Here is a 17,398-nt window from a genome sequence, read left to right as displayed (position 1 = left end):
TCCATGCATGCAAGAAAACAAGAAAACTTCCATCTAAATTTGTTTCTTTGCATGCAGCTTCCAGAATATATAGAAATTAATTAAGAGCTATTGTTTTCCAACCACAACTTACAATCCACCAGGCCATTTTATTACTGAAAACGTTAATGATGATGACAGCAATGACGACTCTCTGCTGTACAATGATATTTCACTGCTGCTCCTTTTTCTTTTCTTGTAATTTTCTCCTCAGTACAAGAATATTTCTGTATTTTTCCAATCAAGTAGAAGAATATTTCAGACTTACAGTACTGCTTTTCTTTTTTTATATTGGTCGGCTTTGTATTAGCTGTCAAGCACAAGAACAAACGAGTAGCCAGCTCCCATATTCTATGTTTATTATTTTTTTGGAAACAATATTTTTAAGATATTCTCAAATTAAGTCATTACTATTCACACGGATATTATTAGTATGAAAAATATTAGTATACTGTCTACGTACGCTCAGATATTTTAATTTTTTTTATTTAATAATTAAAGAAATAATTTTTAATGTATTGATATATATTTTTATTTTTTAAAAATATTTAAAAATATTAAAAAAATATAAATACAAATTTATATTAGACAGCACATCAGCGGTTATCGCTGGGCCGCAGCCTAGCATATGCCACACAGCATAACTCTATTGGTATCTAAACAAGCCCTCAAAGTCACTGGTTTTGGGCAATATATATGGCAGGGTTTTTGGTCCACATCAACCATGGAACCAAACTGCTACAAATATGGGGGCATGTTGCTTTAAGCATGAAATAATATTAGGTAAGCAGGTCCAAGATGAGTGTGAAAAAAGGGCCCCAAAGTTTTTTTTAAAAAAATGCTCTCATCCAAAAGATAAAGGGCTATCTTCATTGACAGGACATAATTACATTCAAGGTCAAGACTCGAGACAAAATTAGGAAGGATTCCTGCTACTAGCCATGGGAATTGGGAGGCATTGAAGACTGAACTCAGTATAGTGAAGTGGGATTCTAAATCCATCCCATCGGCGGCCCTAGATGTCAACCCCACATGACATCTCATTCTCACCTCCTTGCAAGCGGCATAAATGCCAAGCTAAAAGAAGCTGATATGAGATTTTAGGCAAATGGCACCTCAATTTAACCTATTTAGGACTTAAATGCTCCACCCAATGATCAGTAGAGTTCCCTGTTTTTCAAAGTTATTCAAACTAATCAGATTTTGCTGGTAATTCAAGAGTTTACCGATCACATTTGGAGGCGGAAATGCGGGGAATCGAAAACCTGAAGCAATCACAAAAGGCATGCACAAGCTTTACCGTGAATTTTTTCTTTTTTTTTATAAGTTTTACCGTGAAATTTATCGTGGTATTAGTATTTAAGAGTCCCTGGAAAAAAGTATACAGATAATACAGATTATGGGACCCCTCCCTCCCTTTGTCTCTCTCACTTTGTATAAGACAGCCTTCAGAACTTTCCTTTCACTCGGTTGTACAAAATAATCTCAATCTAACTGAAGAAGCCAAAACAGGGGGAAACCAAAAAAATAAAATTAAAAATCCTCACCCAAATGCCTAAAAATAAGCCGCTTCGCGTACTGGGTATGTTCAACTACCATTTGTTACTTCCGAAGTTTTCTGAAATTGACATGCTGGAATTACATACAGAACAAGACAAATCTCTAAAAGAAAACAGAATGGAAAGGAGAATGACAATTGTGGCTCGAAGGAGAGTGACAGATATACCTGAACTTCTTGAAGGAGAATTTTAAGTTCAGCTGTTATCTCGGAGAAGGAAGGCCTATTGTCAGGAACTGCTTCCCAGCATCTCTGCATTAATTCTAACAGCTTGGGGTGTGCATTCTTTGGAAGATCAGGACGGAGTCCCTGGAAAATAGAATACATGACATAACTTTTAGGTTCAGATAAATTCAGAAGCTTAACTTTGGTCTCCAGACAAGAAGTGTGTAATATACCAGACTCCCTGAGCCATTAGATACCAACACTTACGTGTCAAATATACAGGCTCCCAGAGGAATTAAGATGCCCACACTTTTTTTTTATAGGTAATACTACAAAAATACCAGAGCTTTAAAACTGGAGAAATGCAACAGCCATAGCCCAAAAAAATGCAAAAGCATTAATTACTAAATCACGACTCAGCTATTCAGACGTGCAAACCTGTCTCACACCCAAGGCAGCTTGTAGTGGAGTCATGCTATCATATGGAACCTGTCATAAAATAAGCTTACATGAATGTCATTTATCTCGACTTGTATGGCACTTTTTTCTCTGAAATTTTGAATTGTTTTAGAAAGAAAGAACGTGCCTTGGCTGTCACTAGCTCCCACAGGACTATTGCAAAACTGAATACGTCTGCTTTCTGATTATATGGTTGGTGGTTTATGACCTTGCGAAAAAGAACAGAAATGAGCAGAAAAACTGTAAGAATACTTACATATGAATATAAAATCAGAGACATTAAACTTCAAATTTGTTCTCGTATGGAATAAAAGCAAGTAAAAGAATTATATAACTGCTCCTGTAAGGTCTGCTCAGCTCTGCCACCAATGCATTAGTAAATATAAGATGGTTTATTTTAATAGGTAATCAAATATTTTATTGAAAAATAGAAGTTTAAGATGATGAGTGCAAAGCCCACAAGTGAAGGTTTTATTTATAAAATTGGGGTCCTGTCCTCTTCCAAAAACGAGAAAAGATGATCAGTACAAAGCCAGCATGCCGGCATCCCAAGGGAATTAAGAGCATCCAGCTTCCTTCTCTTGAAGACATGATTTGTTATTAGTTTGCTGAAAAAGGCACATATATAATTAATAAGATATCATCTTTGTAAGCTCTCAAGAGTTTTTTTTTTTTTAAAGAGATTAGCATCATTCTAGGATGCTGAATTTAATCCTAAAACTGGGTGGCCTGGACTGCTCGACACTGTCTGTATATTTGATGACCAAAAGTATGATACAGAATCCATAAGGTTATTTACTTCTAAAAAAGCAAGTACCTAAGCCATTACTGGAAGATATCAAAAGAAAGGGTCTTTATAAAACAAGTCGGAAGAGTAAGATTCTCAGTGAAAGGATAAAACAGCAAATTAAGAGTTGATTATTGGATTCGTTAAAAGAATCTAGAACTCTAGAATGTAAATTTAGCCGCAATATTTTAAAAATCAAAAGCTCAAAAACCGAAAGGTAATATCAAACTTAATTAATACCAACCTCAGGTGCCATCCATCTGTATGTTCCGGTCTCTGCTGTCATCACTCCCCCTTGATTTTGGAATCGAGCAACGCCAAAATCTGCCACCTTAACAACCTTGAGACCAAAAAACACAATTTCCATGAAAAAATTAATAATAGTAAAAACAAAAGATCACAACCTTGTCACTCTTTAACTCACTGGAGAAAAAAATATTTCAATTTGAAGTCTAGCCATCAACAATTTGTATTTTTGCTATCAGGTCAATGTCCATAGACAATGATAAATATGATGACAACATCAATAGTGTGAAGCGTGACTGTAGAAATAACCAAGGTTCACTGGATTCATTGTTGGGTGAATTTCAAGAGGGAAGAATCAATTACAATCAATTAAAATGCAAATAATGATTCTAATCATAGTAATTTCGTAGAAGTCAATTCTGTTATAATTCAAATCCTACAGATCACTTTAAGTCTGTAATCAACTTTTCGAGCCAAATACATAACTAAAATATGAGCAACACATGCCAAAAGATCAGAAACAAAAAAAGAAAAATAATCATTCCCCATATCCATATCTAGTTCTTTTTACAGGCTATCAACACTTGATTTAAAAATGGAAAACATTTACCACTGGCACTAAGTTTTTTCAGAGTGGTTTTTTGATCAATAAAATTTTGTTTACCGATCAAAAAAATAAAAAAAGTTTTTTCAGGGTGGAACTGCACTGTTGGCTAGTTGGAGAAAAAGAATTCGAAAATTATTCTAGGATTCTTGTAAGTATCATTTGGCTCTTGAAGGTTGTCTGTGATCGAAATATTAAAACTTATAGTGTACATTTGAACCATAAAAAGAGACTTGGCTTTTTTTTCTTCCAAAAATCGTTTCTTTATATATTATTAATCTTATATAGTTGTGAAAGGGTAATTTAATCACTAAGCTGCTTCAGCCATGAATCAATCAAATCAATAATTCCACAAATTCTTACGTTGTGAGTGTCCATCAGCAAATTTGCTGTCTTCAGGTCCCTATGGATTATGTTGTTTTGATGCAAGTACTCCATTCCCATACTGACATCAATTGCAAACTCCAACAGCTGAGGGAGTTCCAAGATGTTATGATTCTTATGCAAGTAATCGTACAGGCTTCCTCCAGGCATGTACTCTGCAAACAAGATCAAAATCCTAGAAGTCAAGGCCAATAGCCAACTCTATACGTGGAAAAGATGAAAATAGACACTTATTCAAATACAAAATAATACATGAAAAAGAACTGTGATGGCATATTTCACTGTACTTGATGCACCGACAGGACTACAAAGGGAATTGCTTCAAAGTATGCAACAAATGACAGCCTCTGAAATTCAACTTCACAGTGGACCAATCATGTCAACAGCATGTAACAGGCAGGTAGATGTTGATGGCTTGCGGGGCCTAATAAAAAAAAAAAGCATAAAAAGGAACTAAATGTCGTACAGGAATGATATGTGATTGCCATTTGTTCAACGATTTCTTGACTTAAATCTCAAATAATGTTGAATTATATTTTGACCTCCCAGTTTAGCTTTTAAATTCTTAATTTGGGTGCCTTTGAACAAGATAATAGTTGTCTTGTTATTGACTTGTTCCCTTTGCACTACATATTGAAACAAAAGTGAAGCTCTCAAATGATTACTTCAATGAGTACCAACATAATTATCACACAAAGGTTTAGGCCTCGTTTGGATAGTCAGATGAGATGAGAAGAGATGAGAAATCTGTGAATAGTAGTAATATGGTTTGTGAATAGTAATGAAATAGTTTGAGTTAAGATTTTTATTGGATTTTGGAAAAAGAGAGAAAATGTTGAATAAACATATTATAAAGTTAAAATATTGTTAGAATATTATTTTTGTTTTGAGATTTGAAAAAGTTGAATTTTTTGTGTTTTATATGGAAGTTTGGAAAAATTGTAATGATTAGTAATGATTAGATAAAAAAGTATAAAAGAGAAATTGAAAAGTGCTTGTGTTTGAGTAGTGTTTGGGTGTTGAGACGAGATAAGATGAGATTGGATGGGATGGGACCGGACCAACTGCGTATCCAAACGGGGCCTCAATCTTCATATCACCAAAATTAAAAGTGCAGATTATTTAAACATTTCATTGACACACGGTACATGAGGTAAAGCAATAGGCATTCAACCTAGACTATTGAGTGATAGCGGTGAAAGACACATAATGTTGTACATCAACTGAGAGAACTAAACCAAACAAATTCACAGTAATTTCAACAAATTTTCTCAAGTTACAAAGTTAGAGCAGGAATTTCCTCCACAGGGATATTTTTGCTTCAATACATGTTCTTATACAAGAGCGTGTGGTGAAGATACTAATTTCTTAAGCGAATTATGCTTATGGAAATTACAGTATGAAACTTGGAAAAGTTCATTTATTTCGACTCACGTCAAGGACAACCACCTTTCCACATCTAGAGTTCATTCATTTTATTTTACTTGCAGTGTCAGCCACAGCTTCTGGCATGGCAGTCATAAATTCCAGAGGATGAAACCAAAAACAAAAAGGCTGACTTAAAAACAAAGAAAACCACTTAAGCCAAACAAAAACATTTGAGTTTCCAATAAGGGGTTCTACCGGTTACAATGCACAAATGAGGAGGCTTTGTACATGCACCTATGAAACGAACGACATTCTTGTGCCGGACCTCCCTGCATTCAGATAAACAAAAGCCACAAAGTAAAGAAAAAGTGGTTAATACATATATTACAATGGTGAGCAGTAATCTTGACACTCATCCCAAAAGAGATTAGAAACTAAAATATTTTTCTCAAGTTCAATGGGAAAAGGCAAAAAAAAAAATTATAATTTATATATATAAAATCACAAGAGACCCCATATTTTTGTCAGCAAATGCAGGCACTGGTAATTGTCATAAATTGCACCATAAAAAAATGCAATGAGGATGTGTACAGTTGAGAAATCCAGCAACAAGAAGGAAAAGGAGAGATCAATGAATGATTCCATCATACATGATTGAGTTGTGAAAACTTCTGGATAAGTATTCGACATCTCAATTGAATCTTAACGGTTAAAGAATCTCTTTCTAGGTTCTGTAGAACCATTAGGAGATTTGTAGAAGACACATGGATTTATGCTTCTAACGACTACATGCTATAGGGTGGTAGTCCAGCTTATGGGGTCAAACTTACACGCTCTAACAAGAAACATTTGAATTTAAATCTCATTGATATCATAAGTATATCATACCAAATCCCATTAATCGAATCAATTTTCAAGAAATACGACACATCTAAGTCACACATGGAATTGGTGGTTGGATCGGTGATAAAATCCTGAGTCTTGAACAGTGATTGGATTAATGATAAAGAAACTAATTCGGTTCTGGTCAGTAAGTGGGGAAGGTCACTGTGATGGAAAGGGAAAAAGAAAAAACACTTACCCCTCGCCATATTTGGAGGATGAGGAAAAGGAAAATTTCAATAGTGATGTTTTGTCAAAGGAAACAAACAGATCATATACTATGAGGGCTTGGCAAGAGGACTTTAATTTTAATTTCTTTCAAAAACATCTAAATAGCCAAAAGGATCTAGTAAGCAGACAAAATAACATGTCAAAGAATGTCTATATACTGTTACATTGTTGGGTTTTTTTTGTAGTAAGATACATCAGAAAAATACTCTTTAGCATATAAAGTACACCATGAATAATATTCAAACAGCTGCTAAACTCTTCACCTTAGAATTGCCACTTCCTGAGAAAACTCATCCAGAGCATCGTTCAAATGCTCAGATCTAAGAATCTTGACGGCAACATCTTCACTAAGATAAACTCCATGATACCTTCAGATTACAGCAATAGATTACTGAGCAACATAGTGGGGGACAATTAAGAAGGGGAAGGGGGGTGGACCGACAGCATCAAAACGCAACTTACAGATCTCCACAAGAACCAGATGCAATTCTTTCTCCCATCTTCAATAATCTTCTATCTATTTCCCAATCTCCAGATTTTGCTTCGGCAGACAATGCTTTTTCAACAGCTGAATGAGAATTTGAAGATCGGGACCACGATCCCTATATTTCCAAAGGAGTATATTCATTACTCTTTTATTGGTGTTCATTTTTCACTCATAAGAAGAAAAAAATTAAGGAAGATGACTATAGAATTGCTCTTCTAGTTCCAGAAATTGACATCACAAATCCACTAGACATCATCTAAATAGTGAAAATTAAGAAGCCATAACCCCAACCAATAGACCAAGACCAGTACCATTTTATAAGATACAGAGAAAGCAAAGACAGTGACATATTTTAAAGCGAACAGTAAATGAAAATAATGTGTATCAACACCAAAAGCAGGTCATTTAGAGAAGGAAAACAAAAAACAGGAAACTTCATGTGCTATTTGAAAGATTTCTTGTCTAAAAAAGCAAAAGTTCACAAGTATTTAGATTTGGGAGATAAGACGAGATGATGGAGCGTTGTTATGTTTAAACATGGAAAAAGTACAGGGGATAAATAAGAGAGGAAGTCTCAAGATTAGACAGCATTAAACCAACTCAAACTATACGGTTAGTTTCAGGGCTTTGAAATCCCTATTTTAGTAACACAGTAATAACATCCTGCAAGTTAGAATACCATGCAAGGTATAATTAAATGAATCTTAATTTTATTATTTTTGGGTGATTAAAGTGTGGACACAACAGAAGAAGACAGAATGAAGGGTAGTTAAATTAATATCTCAACCTATACCTTCTTAGTAAGGTAACATAGGCAAACCTCTAATCCACGAATCATCAGTTACAGAAATCCACGGGGGTTATCATGAGTTTAGAAACTCTAGGTATTAGTTGCTTTCAATACTTGGGAATGTCATAATCATTACGATTATGTTTTTTGGCTAACAAAGGCCAAACCCGCAGCGTCACACCAAAAGTAGTACTCTTAACTTTCAGAAATAGAATTAAACATGAAGATAGTGATTGGAAGAATAGACTCCGCTTAACACAAGGTTGAAAATTGTGAGCAAAATGAAAAATATAAAGCAATTAATTGCAGAGAAAAAGGCTAATAGTCAAGCACCACAAACAGCTCCATGTGGCCCAGTACCATAATAGCAAGATATAAATTTTAGTCACAGGCCCCCGTACAGATACTGATAACTCATAGTAACCCACAAAAGCTCAACTGCACATTTTGTTAGAATGCAAATCTAGGCACAGATAGATAATGATAAGCTCAACATATAAGAAATTCGGAGAGAAACCTAAGACTGTAATTTTGGAGCCAAAAATTGTAGTTCTAATTTATTCCGTCATTCAATACATATCGTTAGCTTATATAAGACTTTGTGACCAAACTAGGCTTTTCAAACTGAATTGTTAAGTTCTATTACCATTAGCATTTCAGATGAGATGCATATAGGAAAAATTCACGATACAAACATGCAGGCCCTTTAAATGGATTAGGCCATAACCAATTCCCGTATTGTAACATATCTAGAATGGACATAGAAGCAAGAATTTTCAAGTAAGAATCAACTTCCAGTGGCCACTATATCCATTTCTAAGGCAGGTTTGGGAGTCATCATTAATTCCTTTTTCCTTTATTCACCAACCATATGCAGCAAAAAACAATCCCTAGTACCATTCACTTCACACAGCTGTGTTAGCACAACATAACATGGTCAAGGGTATGGGCACTGGCAACTGAACATTCCAAAGTGGTAAGAATCCCTAAGAAATGTATGGATCTAATACTTGGACATGCACCCACATCTGCACCCATTTCCTAACCCTTTGTCCTCATAAATAAGAGAATTTATTTAAAAAATACAACAAGATGTGCAACCCTAGCACACACCTATGCTCATTTCTTTCAGAGCAGCAGAAACTACTGATTGTGGGAGAAATTACGGGACAATGTAAAGAAAAATAGAATATCCAAAAACAAGAGACCCAGGAAAGTCCTCTTGAGTTGAACCATTTTAATTTCATTCTTAAAGGAGTAATACCAACTTTCCAAGACTCATGCAAACAGTAATATCCAAGTGCATTTGATACTAAGGCCGGTTTTCTGTTTCTTTGATCTCAACACACACTACCAATCCATAGCCATAAAGAACCCTTCTTCAACGATATGATTTCAACATCTAAAGAACACATAAAAATAGATTATGAATACAATAAGACACAAATTACCTCACTTCTAGCAACTGCTCTTTCCATAGCTTCATACAAACCATCTGTATCCTGGCCACAACATTGCAAAGTCAGCAACATTTGGACTCAGCACAGATCCCTGTCATAAAAGAAATATAATCACAATGCTCCTTATTATATTACAAGCTCGCCGTCCTGGGATAAGCCACAATTTGTTTAATTTAACCAATTTGAAACACAAACATGATAATTGAATGCAATTGCATGAAAAGTAATTGATAAAGACATCAACTTCATATAACAATTTCACAAAAGTTCACCAGGACAGGCCACTGCAAAATAATTACGACACAAAAGAACGTTTCCGGCAGATGTGCAACAAGTGATAACAGGACTGATTTTTTCTTTTTTATTTTGAACTTTTTATTTTTTTTCTTTGGTTCCTGGTTTTTTAGAAAGCATCAGAAGTGAAGAAACAAAACCATGAAGTGCCACATAAAATTATATGGTAATGCTACTGAGAAAGGATAAAAATGAAAACATCATAATCAATAAATTAGAGCATTAAAATAGAAGAAACCTCAAAGAAATAAGCAGCCATAATTCATATTATACCAAAAGAAAAATATCATGGGTGACCAAAGTTCTGAAAGTACAAGGGGCAACATGAACGACAATAAAACAATAAAAATGACAAAGTACCTCAACATGCCACCCGTCCACCACAAATACATCCAGGGAGTAGCCATCAGTTGTTGAGAACACATGTGCTTCACGGATGTTCAATCCTATATCCGAAAGCAATGCAGAAAGCTAGAACAAAATAACAGCACGTTATTAAAACTCCATAGACCTGATGTTTTTCCAGTTTTAGTTGTCATGTATCTACAACCTTGAAGGGCGATGGTGTCTGTCAGAAGTAAGATGGCTATAAGTTTAAGTTAATGCAATAGAAGTCCATTTTCCGAAAAGGCAACTTTATTCATCAGGGTTTGTTAAGAATACGTCATATTTGTAGTAAACATAGTACTATGTCAGTGCTAACATTTGATGCAGACACAAAAAATGTGGCAAGCATTTCTATTACAGCATTATGAATAGATAAAATCCAGCATGGATTCAAAGTAAAGAACTACTTTGAATGCCAAGGAAGAGTTTTTTTAAAAAGTATATTTTTACAGAGGCCAGAAATTTATCCTATCAAGACAAATGCAGGATCCAGAAAGAAATCTAACATGGTCAGATGACCGACTGTAAATTTGATGTAGCCGGTTGAACACCAAGGATGAGTTACATAAAGAATAATCACAATAATGTATTGGACAAACTGCACCTCTTAGTAGGAACACTACAGTACACATACAGAGCTCACCAAGCAATTGAATGATTCGAGAAACCCTATAACATTAAAAAAAGAAAAAACAATACTGGAAATATGAGAATCTAGGACAGACAAAGAGAAGAGTTGCCTCGCTGAACACATTTTATCATCTTAACGCATATAAGGACGTCTATAACTCAAAGGTTCTTTGTTTTTGTAGACATCAAGCTTAACGCACGCAATAAACCGTAAGGGATGTACGAATCTGAACAGTAAAGTTGCATATAGAAGAGGTTGAAAAACTTCAGTCATAAATCAGTCATACTAGTTCGTGGAAGTATAAGACCAAGACACAATGAAATAAAGTGAAAGCAATTCCCCACTGTCTAAAAATTAGTATGTTTCTTCCAAATAACATACCTGACTAAGAAGCTTGGGCTTGTCAATGGTGGAAAATATCACTTCATGAATTGGAACTTTTGAAAACTCTTGCCTGCATTGTGTTGTTTCAACAATCGTCAACTTAATTAACCAGTACATGCTAAATGTGTGTAGACTGTAACTGTACAGCCAACCATTTTGGCTTTCGATAAATACCAGAAATACTTCTTCCTCCACAGAATAGTCCAGAGAAGTTAATCCAGAAAGAACTTGATCAAATATGATGGGTGAGATGCATACAATATGCCTTCAGCACACAACAAATGAACAAAAGGCTCTACTATATACATGAAATATACATATTCTGGCTTTTTATGCATTCAATATATAAACACACATATAAATGTAAAGAATCAGAAACAAAATACCGTCCACCCAATTTTAATAAAAGAGGCATTCATTCACTACTTGAAAGCGTTGTCAGAAAAAGGAAGCTGCACTTTTCATATAACATGAATCTTTAAAAGAACATGTCTATATTTGTTATGTTTAAAAATTGAAGCATCCCAACATCAGATACAGCTTCTTCTTTGAAGTATCCATGCTTCCTGGGACAGAGAGCTTCTCTCCAAATCCCCCACCAACCTAGGAAGTCGTGTTTTTGCTTCATTAGGAGTGCATGCTCAGATCTAAAATTAGCCTAACATGTAGAAAACCTTTGTTATTTTATCTGGGTGCTGTCTTTTCACACTGCCAATGCTCTAATATGACGTTTCATTTCAGATAATAATGGTTACCAATGAAAGGAAACCCCTTGTTCTGAGTATTTAATAGCAACATAATGGAAATTATCGAAACACTCTACATATTAAAACCACTGTACAGACAAAGAGTAAAGTTGTACTATTTTGAAAGCAGGAGAATCTTGCTCATCTATAGTTAGGTTAGGTTTTTTACAAGTATCTATAGTTGTTAACAGTGTCTGCACTTTAAATCTTCTGGAACAGCATAGAAACGGAAGAAATGCTAACAAAGACTTGCTCAGGCACCTTCTGGAAAAGTTCTCTGTATGATATCTCTCCTCCATGTCTCTTGGATTCCTTCTAACATCCAAATTTAGGTCCTCAAGCTTAGAGCAAGGTTCAAACTCAATAGCACAATCCCTGGTCCTAGTTACAGAAATGATATTAATATGAAATAGAGGGAAAAAAAAAAACACAACTTGAGAATGAGAACTACAGTCACTGGAATCCCACAGTAATAAATGAAGAGAAATGCTACAATATTTTCATTGAATTAAGCAAAGGGATTGGGAGAGAAAGAGCTATGTTTGTTGCAGCGTGAACATAAGACTAGCAAAGATCAAATACCTTTTTTGTGATGGCACTACTCCTTCGTTAGCAGCATTACAAGATGGCCTTGGGGTAGAGAGAGCACTTACAGATTGCTGATCATCATTACCATCGGTTCTAGTAGAAGCAGTCTACCCAGCACGACACAGAAACAAAAAAAGAATTGAAGACATAATGAAGAACATACACGTTCATAGGAGTAAGAATATACAAGGCTTAAAACAAAATGGAAGGAAAACCTAAAGTAATATCATAAAGTATGATAGTTTACATATTTTCATAGGAGTACGATTCTTCATGGTTTCAGTATGCCATGGGAAACCAAAATTTCCAAACTTGAAAAGTGAGCAATTGGAAGATGCAATTAGATTTAAAATATTGCTCCACATAAACTAGATGTGCATTGATCCAGATCAAAATTTTCTCTTCTTTTCTTTTCTTTTCTTTTTTCCTCTGATGAGTAATCCGGATCAGACTTTTAGTAACAATATTAACAATTTAAAGCTACCATTGACTAATGCATATATGCTACCATTGTTGGTCTTGAATTGGGTAATGGCTGGAAGGGTGGTTGCTCTCCTAGCCAGCAGGAGAGGTCACTATGGTAATTACCAAATTGCAGCAGTATGGAAGATGACAACAATGTGTCTATTGTGGTGCATTTGGTGGGAAAGAAATGACCAGAGCTTCGAAGACTAGGGATGCTCTCTAGATGAACTTAAAAATTTCTTTTTCAATGTGTTGTTTCTCTGGGCCATAGCTATAGATTTCAATGGAATCAGTTTTCATGATTTCCTTGTATCTTTCTCTGACTCTTAATTAGGTGTCTTTTCTTGTCTATTTCCTGTGTACTTGGGCCACACCTTTTTTATAGCATTAATGAAATTTATTTTACTAATAAAAAAAACAATTGACTTGTTCCAAAGATGTTTACCATAAGGAGATTACACTCATCAATTAGAAACTTTTTTCTCAACAATAAAGATTACTCTAATATGAAACACCAACTCTTTAAACAATCCATTCTCAGGGAGATTTTCTACATATAGCAAATGAGAGTCATGGTATCTAATACTTTAGGGAGTTGAGAGAACACATTCATGACCATACACATATGTCAAGGTGCATGTATATCATTCGGGGAACTACCCTACTCACATTTGAATCAAATGTTCAATCAACATAAAAGAATGGTAGAAGAGAAACCCAAAACAAAAATCAAGGTATGTTATCCAAACGCTTTCTTTTCAAGAACAAAAGCATCACAAAAATAGGTTTCCTCAAATTAAACTCGCAAATGCAATTGAATCAAATGAAAGGTTTTACCTCCAAGAAGCGGATATTATAGACAGGTCGCTTCTCTGGGTCCTTTGCCAATGCAAGAATCTTTTGATGTAACAAAACATCTTCAACTCTATCAATATTTACATCGAGTCCATAACTGACAGAAAGAAAATGCAAATCTGTAAGTTTATCACCTTGCAAGAAAACATGTTTTACCTAACATATAACTTTTTTTTATAGGTAATCAGGAAGTTTTATTCATAGAAATAGGCAAAGCCCAAGTACACAGGTAGTATACATGAAAAACACCTAGTTCGAGTTTACAATTGAAAGGAGCAAATCATGGACATTTAGCACATTACAAGTAATGGCCCCCGCCCATAACTATAACTATATTCACATGACTACTTTACATTCAAACTACTGTTAAACAATTGTTTACTTAACTTGAAGAAAATATATAAAAACAACATTGAAAAATTCATCCATGTTAACATACATCTGGGCTCTTTTTTCACAGTTAGGTTGTTTATGGTTGTGTATTAATTCTTAGAAGTCCTCTTGGCTGCTTTTAGTCAATTGGGCCATGGAAAAAATGAAGGCAAAAGCTTTGATATCCTATTGCTTGCTTGGGCAGCTCACCCATACCATATCTGGTTGCAGAGAAATGTCCTCAACCTCACAAACTCATTTGAAGATGATAACAGCTAATGCCATGGTTGCAGTTACAACTGCCAGGATAGCAAGTTATGATGAAGTGCATATATATATATATATATATATTGTTGAGTTTATGGAGTTTGGTTCACATCGCTCGAGCGAATACAAGTCAGAGAGCTTCACTCAAAGACAGCTCGACAAACCGCTCGAGCAAAGGCAAGTCAGAGAATTTCGCTCGACACCGCTCGACACACAGCTCGAGCGGAGGGAAGTCAGAGAGTTTCGCTTGAAGAGCCACTCAACACATGGCTCGAGCGATTGTGGGAAAAATGTTCGCTCGATGCGGGCTCGACACGCTGCTCGAGCGAACATCACTAATTCTACTTTGTTTAGGGTTTCCGCCGCATAACATATAAAAAGTCTTTGTTTTGACTTGTGACTGTATCAGAGTGAACAGTAGTCGTCCCATACATTGTATTGTGATTCCTCAAGAAATACAAATTCTTTGCAGCTCCCGTGGACATAGGCAATTTGGCGAACCACGTAAATACTGTGTCGTGTGTGATTGTTTGTTTTCCCGTGTTTGTTTTTACTTTACTATCATCGTTTTTCACAACATATATATATATATATATAAATTAGTTTCTGGATCGCTAATTTAAAATTTGGTTGCTTGCGCTAGTGTTAGCGTTTTGCTTGCATTAGCATGCTTTGCAATCAATTAGTTTTTCTTCTTCACGGTGATGAAATACAGAATTAATAACCACACTCCTTTTTTTTTTTTAGGTAAAAGTAAAATTTTATTGATATAAGGATAGTAACAAAGTACACCAGAAGTATACAAGCATCATGAAACCTAATTACATCTAGGTACTAGTGAAATTAATAACTACACTCCTATAATCACTCGAGCGGTAAAAAAATGGAAACATTTTTTAATAAGCAATATCATCTTTAAAAACACCAAAAAATAATTTGACAAATTCCACTAGGAAGGGAAAAAAATTAAATTTAAAGAAAACTCCTAAAAAAAGAAGCACGCTTTTATATGCTAACTGTAAAACTGTCAACAATTACGTTTATGAAACAAACACGCCCTTATTATCTTCAGCAATCAAAGAACTCAATGTCGTACCAATTACCAGGTCACTACCTCTCCAGAACGATTTTAAAGGGATAAGTCAAAAAATGATAATGGAAACCACACGCAAGATAGTCTTCAATAGAAAGCATTTCAGCCACTGTACAAAGTCACAAATCCACAATCCATTCACACACGCACGCACACATGTATACGCGTCTATACCCCGGGAACCGACTCACACGGTGATCGCAGTCAACTTTACAAAATGAAAGCCACTAGGAATTCGAGAACGAACAAACTTGAATAGAAAAAACAAACGACAAGAAGAAAACGAAAATAGCAAATAAAATTGAATTTAGAAGCAATCAGTCAGAATTGAACCTAGAAGGCAAGCGACTGAAGTGAGCATCCAAGAGCTCGCGAAATTTAGGATTAGAGACGACCTCCTCGTGCCCGCTCTCCACCAACCGGTTGTACACGTCGTTTCGCACATCGTAGCCGCCGCCGCCGAAGCTCCGAGGCGGCGACGAGCTCTCTCCCATGCCTTCGACTAAATCCATGCGGTTTCGTGGTATGTATCAAGCTAGTAGTCGAGAATCATGGCGGAGAAAAAGTGAGGGAGAAAAACGATGAGCAAGGGGGAAGTGAGGTGAGATGCTCCAGAAATGAGGATTAGCAGAGGATCTTTGACTAGAGGAAGAATCTAAGAAGAAGAGGGAGAAGCTTGGAGTTTTGAAGGAAGATGGAGGACATTTTCGTCACAAAAAAGGGTAGCAGAGAGAGCGAGAGAGAGAGAGGAAGAGCCTGACAAGGAAGACACGTCTTAAGAGAATGTCAGGTTTGTGGTTATAGCTTTGAAGATAGGATCATAGGAGGCAGATGGTGGTCCCCTGTCTAAGGGTTGACAAGGTTTTATGGAAAACCCAAAAAACAAAATAAACATAATTTTCTTTCTTTTCTCGGCAAACTTGCCAATTATTATTAATAATAATAATAACAACAAATCATTTTATTTATTTTATGAAATGAGATATTGATAATTATTTTCTACAATATTACTTATATAGAAATCTAAAATTTCACTTGGTACAAGTTTTATTGGATCATCAGAAATCAAAATTTTCTAAAATTTTTTGTACAAATTTCATTTTAGATTTTTGCAAAAATAGACATACTATATAAATCTTATAACTTAGAATATGTAAACGCCACTTGTTATGGGATCTATTATTATATTTATATAAAATATTAAAATATCAGTATCTTTTTCTTTAAACTGATGTTACAATTTCCACATTAACAATTTATTTAGTATATCATTAAACAGATTTTCAAATAGAATCAGTTTACCAATATATATATATATATATATAACATTAAAGGTTAGTTTGGATAATGAGATAAGATGAAATGATTTTAAGTAATTTAAATAAAATATTGTTATAATATTATTTTTTAATATTAGTATTATTTTAGAATTGAAAAAAGTTAAATTATTTATTATATTTTATGTAAAAATTTAAAAAAATTATAATAATGAAATGAGATGAAATAATATGAGATGATTTTTACATCCAGAGAGCTCTAAATGTTTTAAGACTCGAGTAGTATATGATATATATGTATCTATTTGAAATCTATTACATAATTCAATTAAACTCGAATCTTTAAATTAAATTACGTCATGTGAATTATGTGTTGTAAAGACTTTAGAATAAAAGTATTCAATATTTAATATGACCTTGGTGACTATTATAAATTTAGCGTAGTAGAAGGATGATTGCATCAAGATTAGTTTAATGGGATCAATATTTTTAAAAAACTTTTATCCTAATTCTAAAATTGAAACTAAAAAATAGATATATAAAATGTATAGTACAACATTTATTAGACATTAAATTATATAGATTCGTATAAATAACAAT

The 17,398-nt window shown here is 34.6% G+C and overlaps 1 protein-coding gene across 2 annotated transcripts; it reads right to left on the bottom strand.

Moving 5' to 3' along the window:
* Positions 1-1,299: 1,299 nt before the first annotated feature.
* Positions 1,300-16,295, bottom strand: LOC109011428 (serine/threonine-protein kinase STY17-like). Of its 2 annotated transcripts, none has more exons than XM_018992643.2 (16): positions 15,855-16,295; positions 13,772-13,886; positions 12,464-12,576; positions 12,143-12,256; positions 11,133-11,205; positions 10,094-10,204; positions 9,431-9,481; positions 7,165-7,304; positions 6,966-7,070; positions 5,845-5,918; positions 4,201-4,376; positions 3,232-3,327; positions 2,328-2,408; positions 2,180-2,230; positions 1,745-1,885; positions 1,300-1,636 (listed from the first exon to the last, which is right to left on the bottom strand). In XM_018992643.2, the coding sequence occupies exons 1-16, from the start codon at positions 16,031-16,033 to the stop codon at positions 1,607-1,609; spliced, it is 1,650 nt and encodes a 549-aa protein (XP_018848188.1). In that variant the 5' UTR covers positions 16,034-16,295; the 3' UTR covers positions 1,300-1,606. The 2 variants fall into 2 exon arrangements, with proteins under 2 accessions (XP_018848188.1, XP_018848187.1); XM_018992642.2 differs by having other exon boundaries at positions 1,301-1,636; positions 12,143-12,262.
* Between the last annotated feature and the right edge of the window lie 1,103 nt (positions 16,296-17,398).

The sequence above is a fragment of the Juglans regia genome, chromosome 6 (genome assembly GCF_001411555.2).
Source record: "Juglans regia cultivar Chandler chromosome 6, Walnut 2.0, whole genome shotgun sequence".
NCBI lineage: Eukaryota > Viridiplantae > Streptophyta > Magnoliopsida > Fagales > Juglandaceae > Juglans > Juglans regia.
This window is presented reverse-complemented; position numbering and strand designations above follow the sequence as displayed.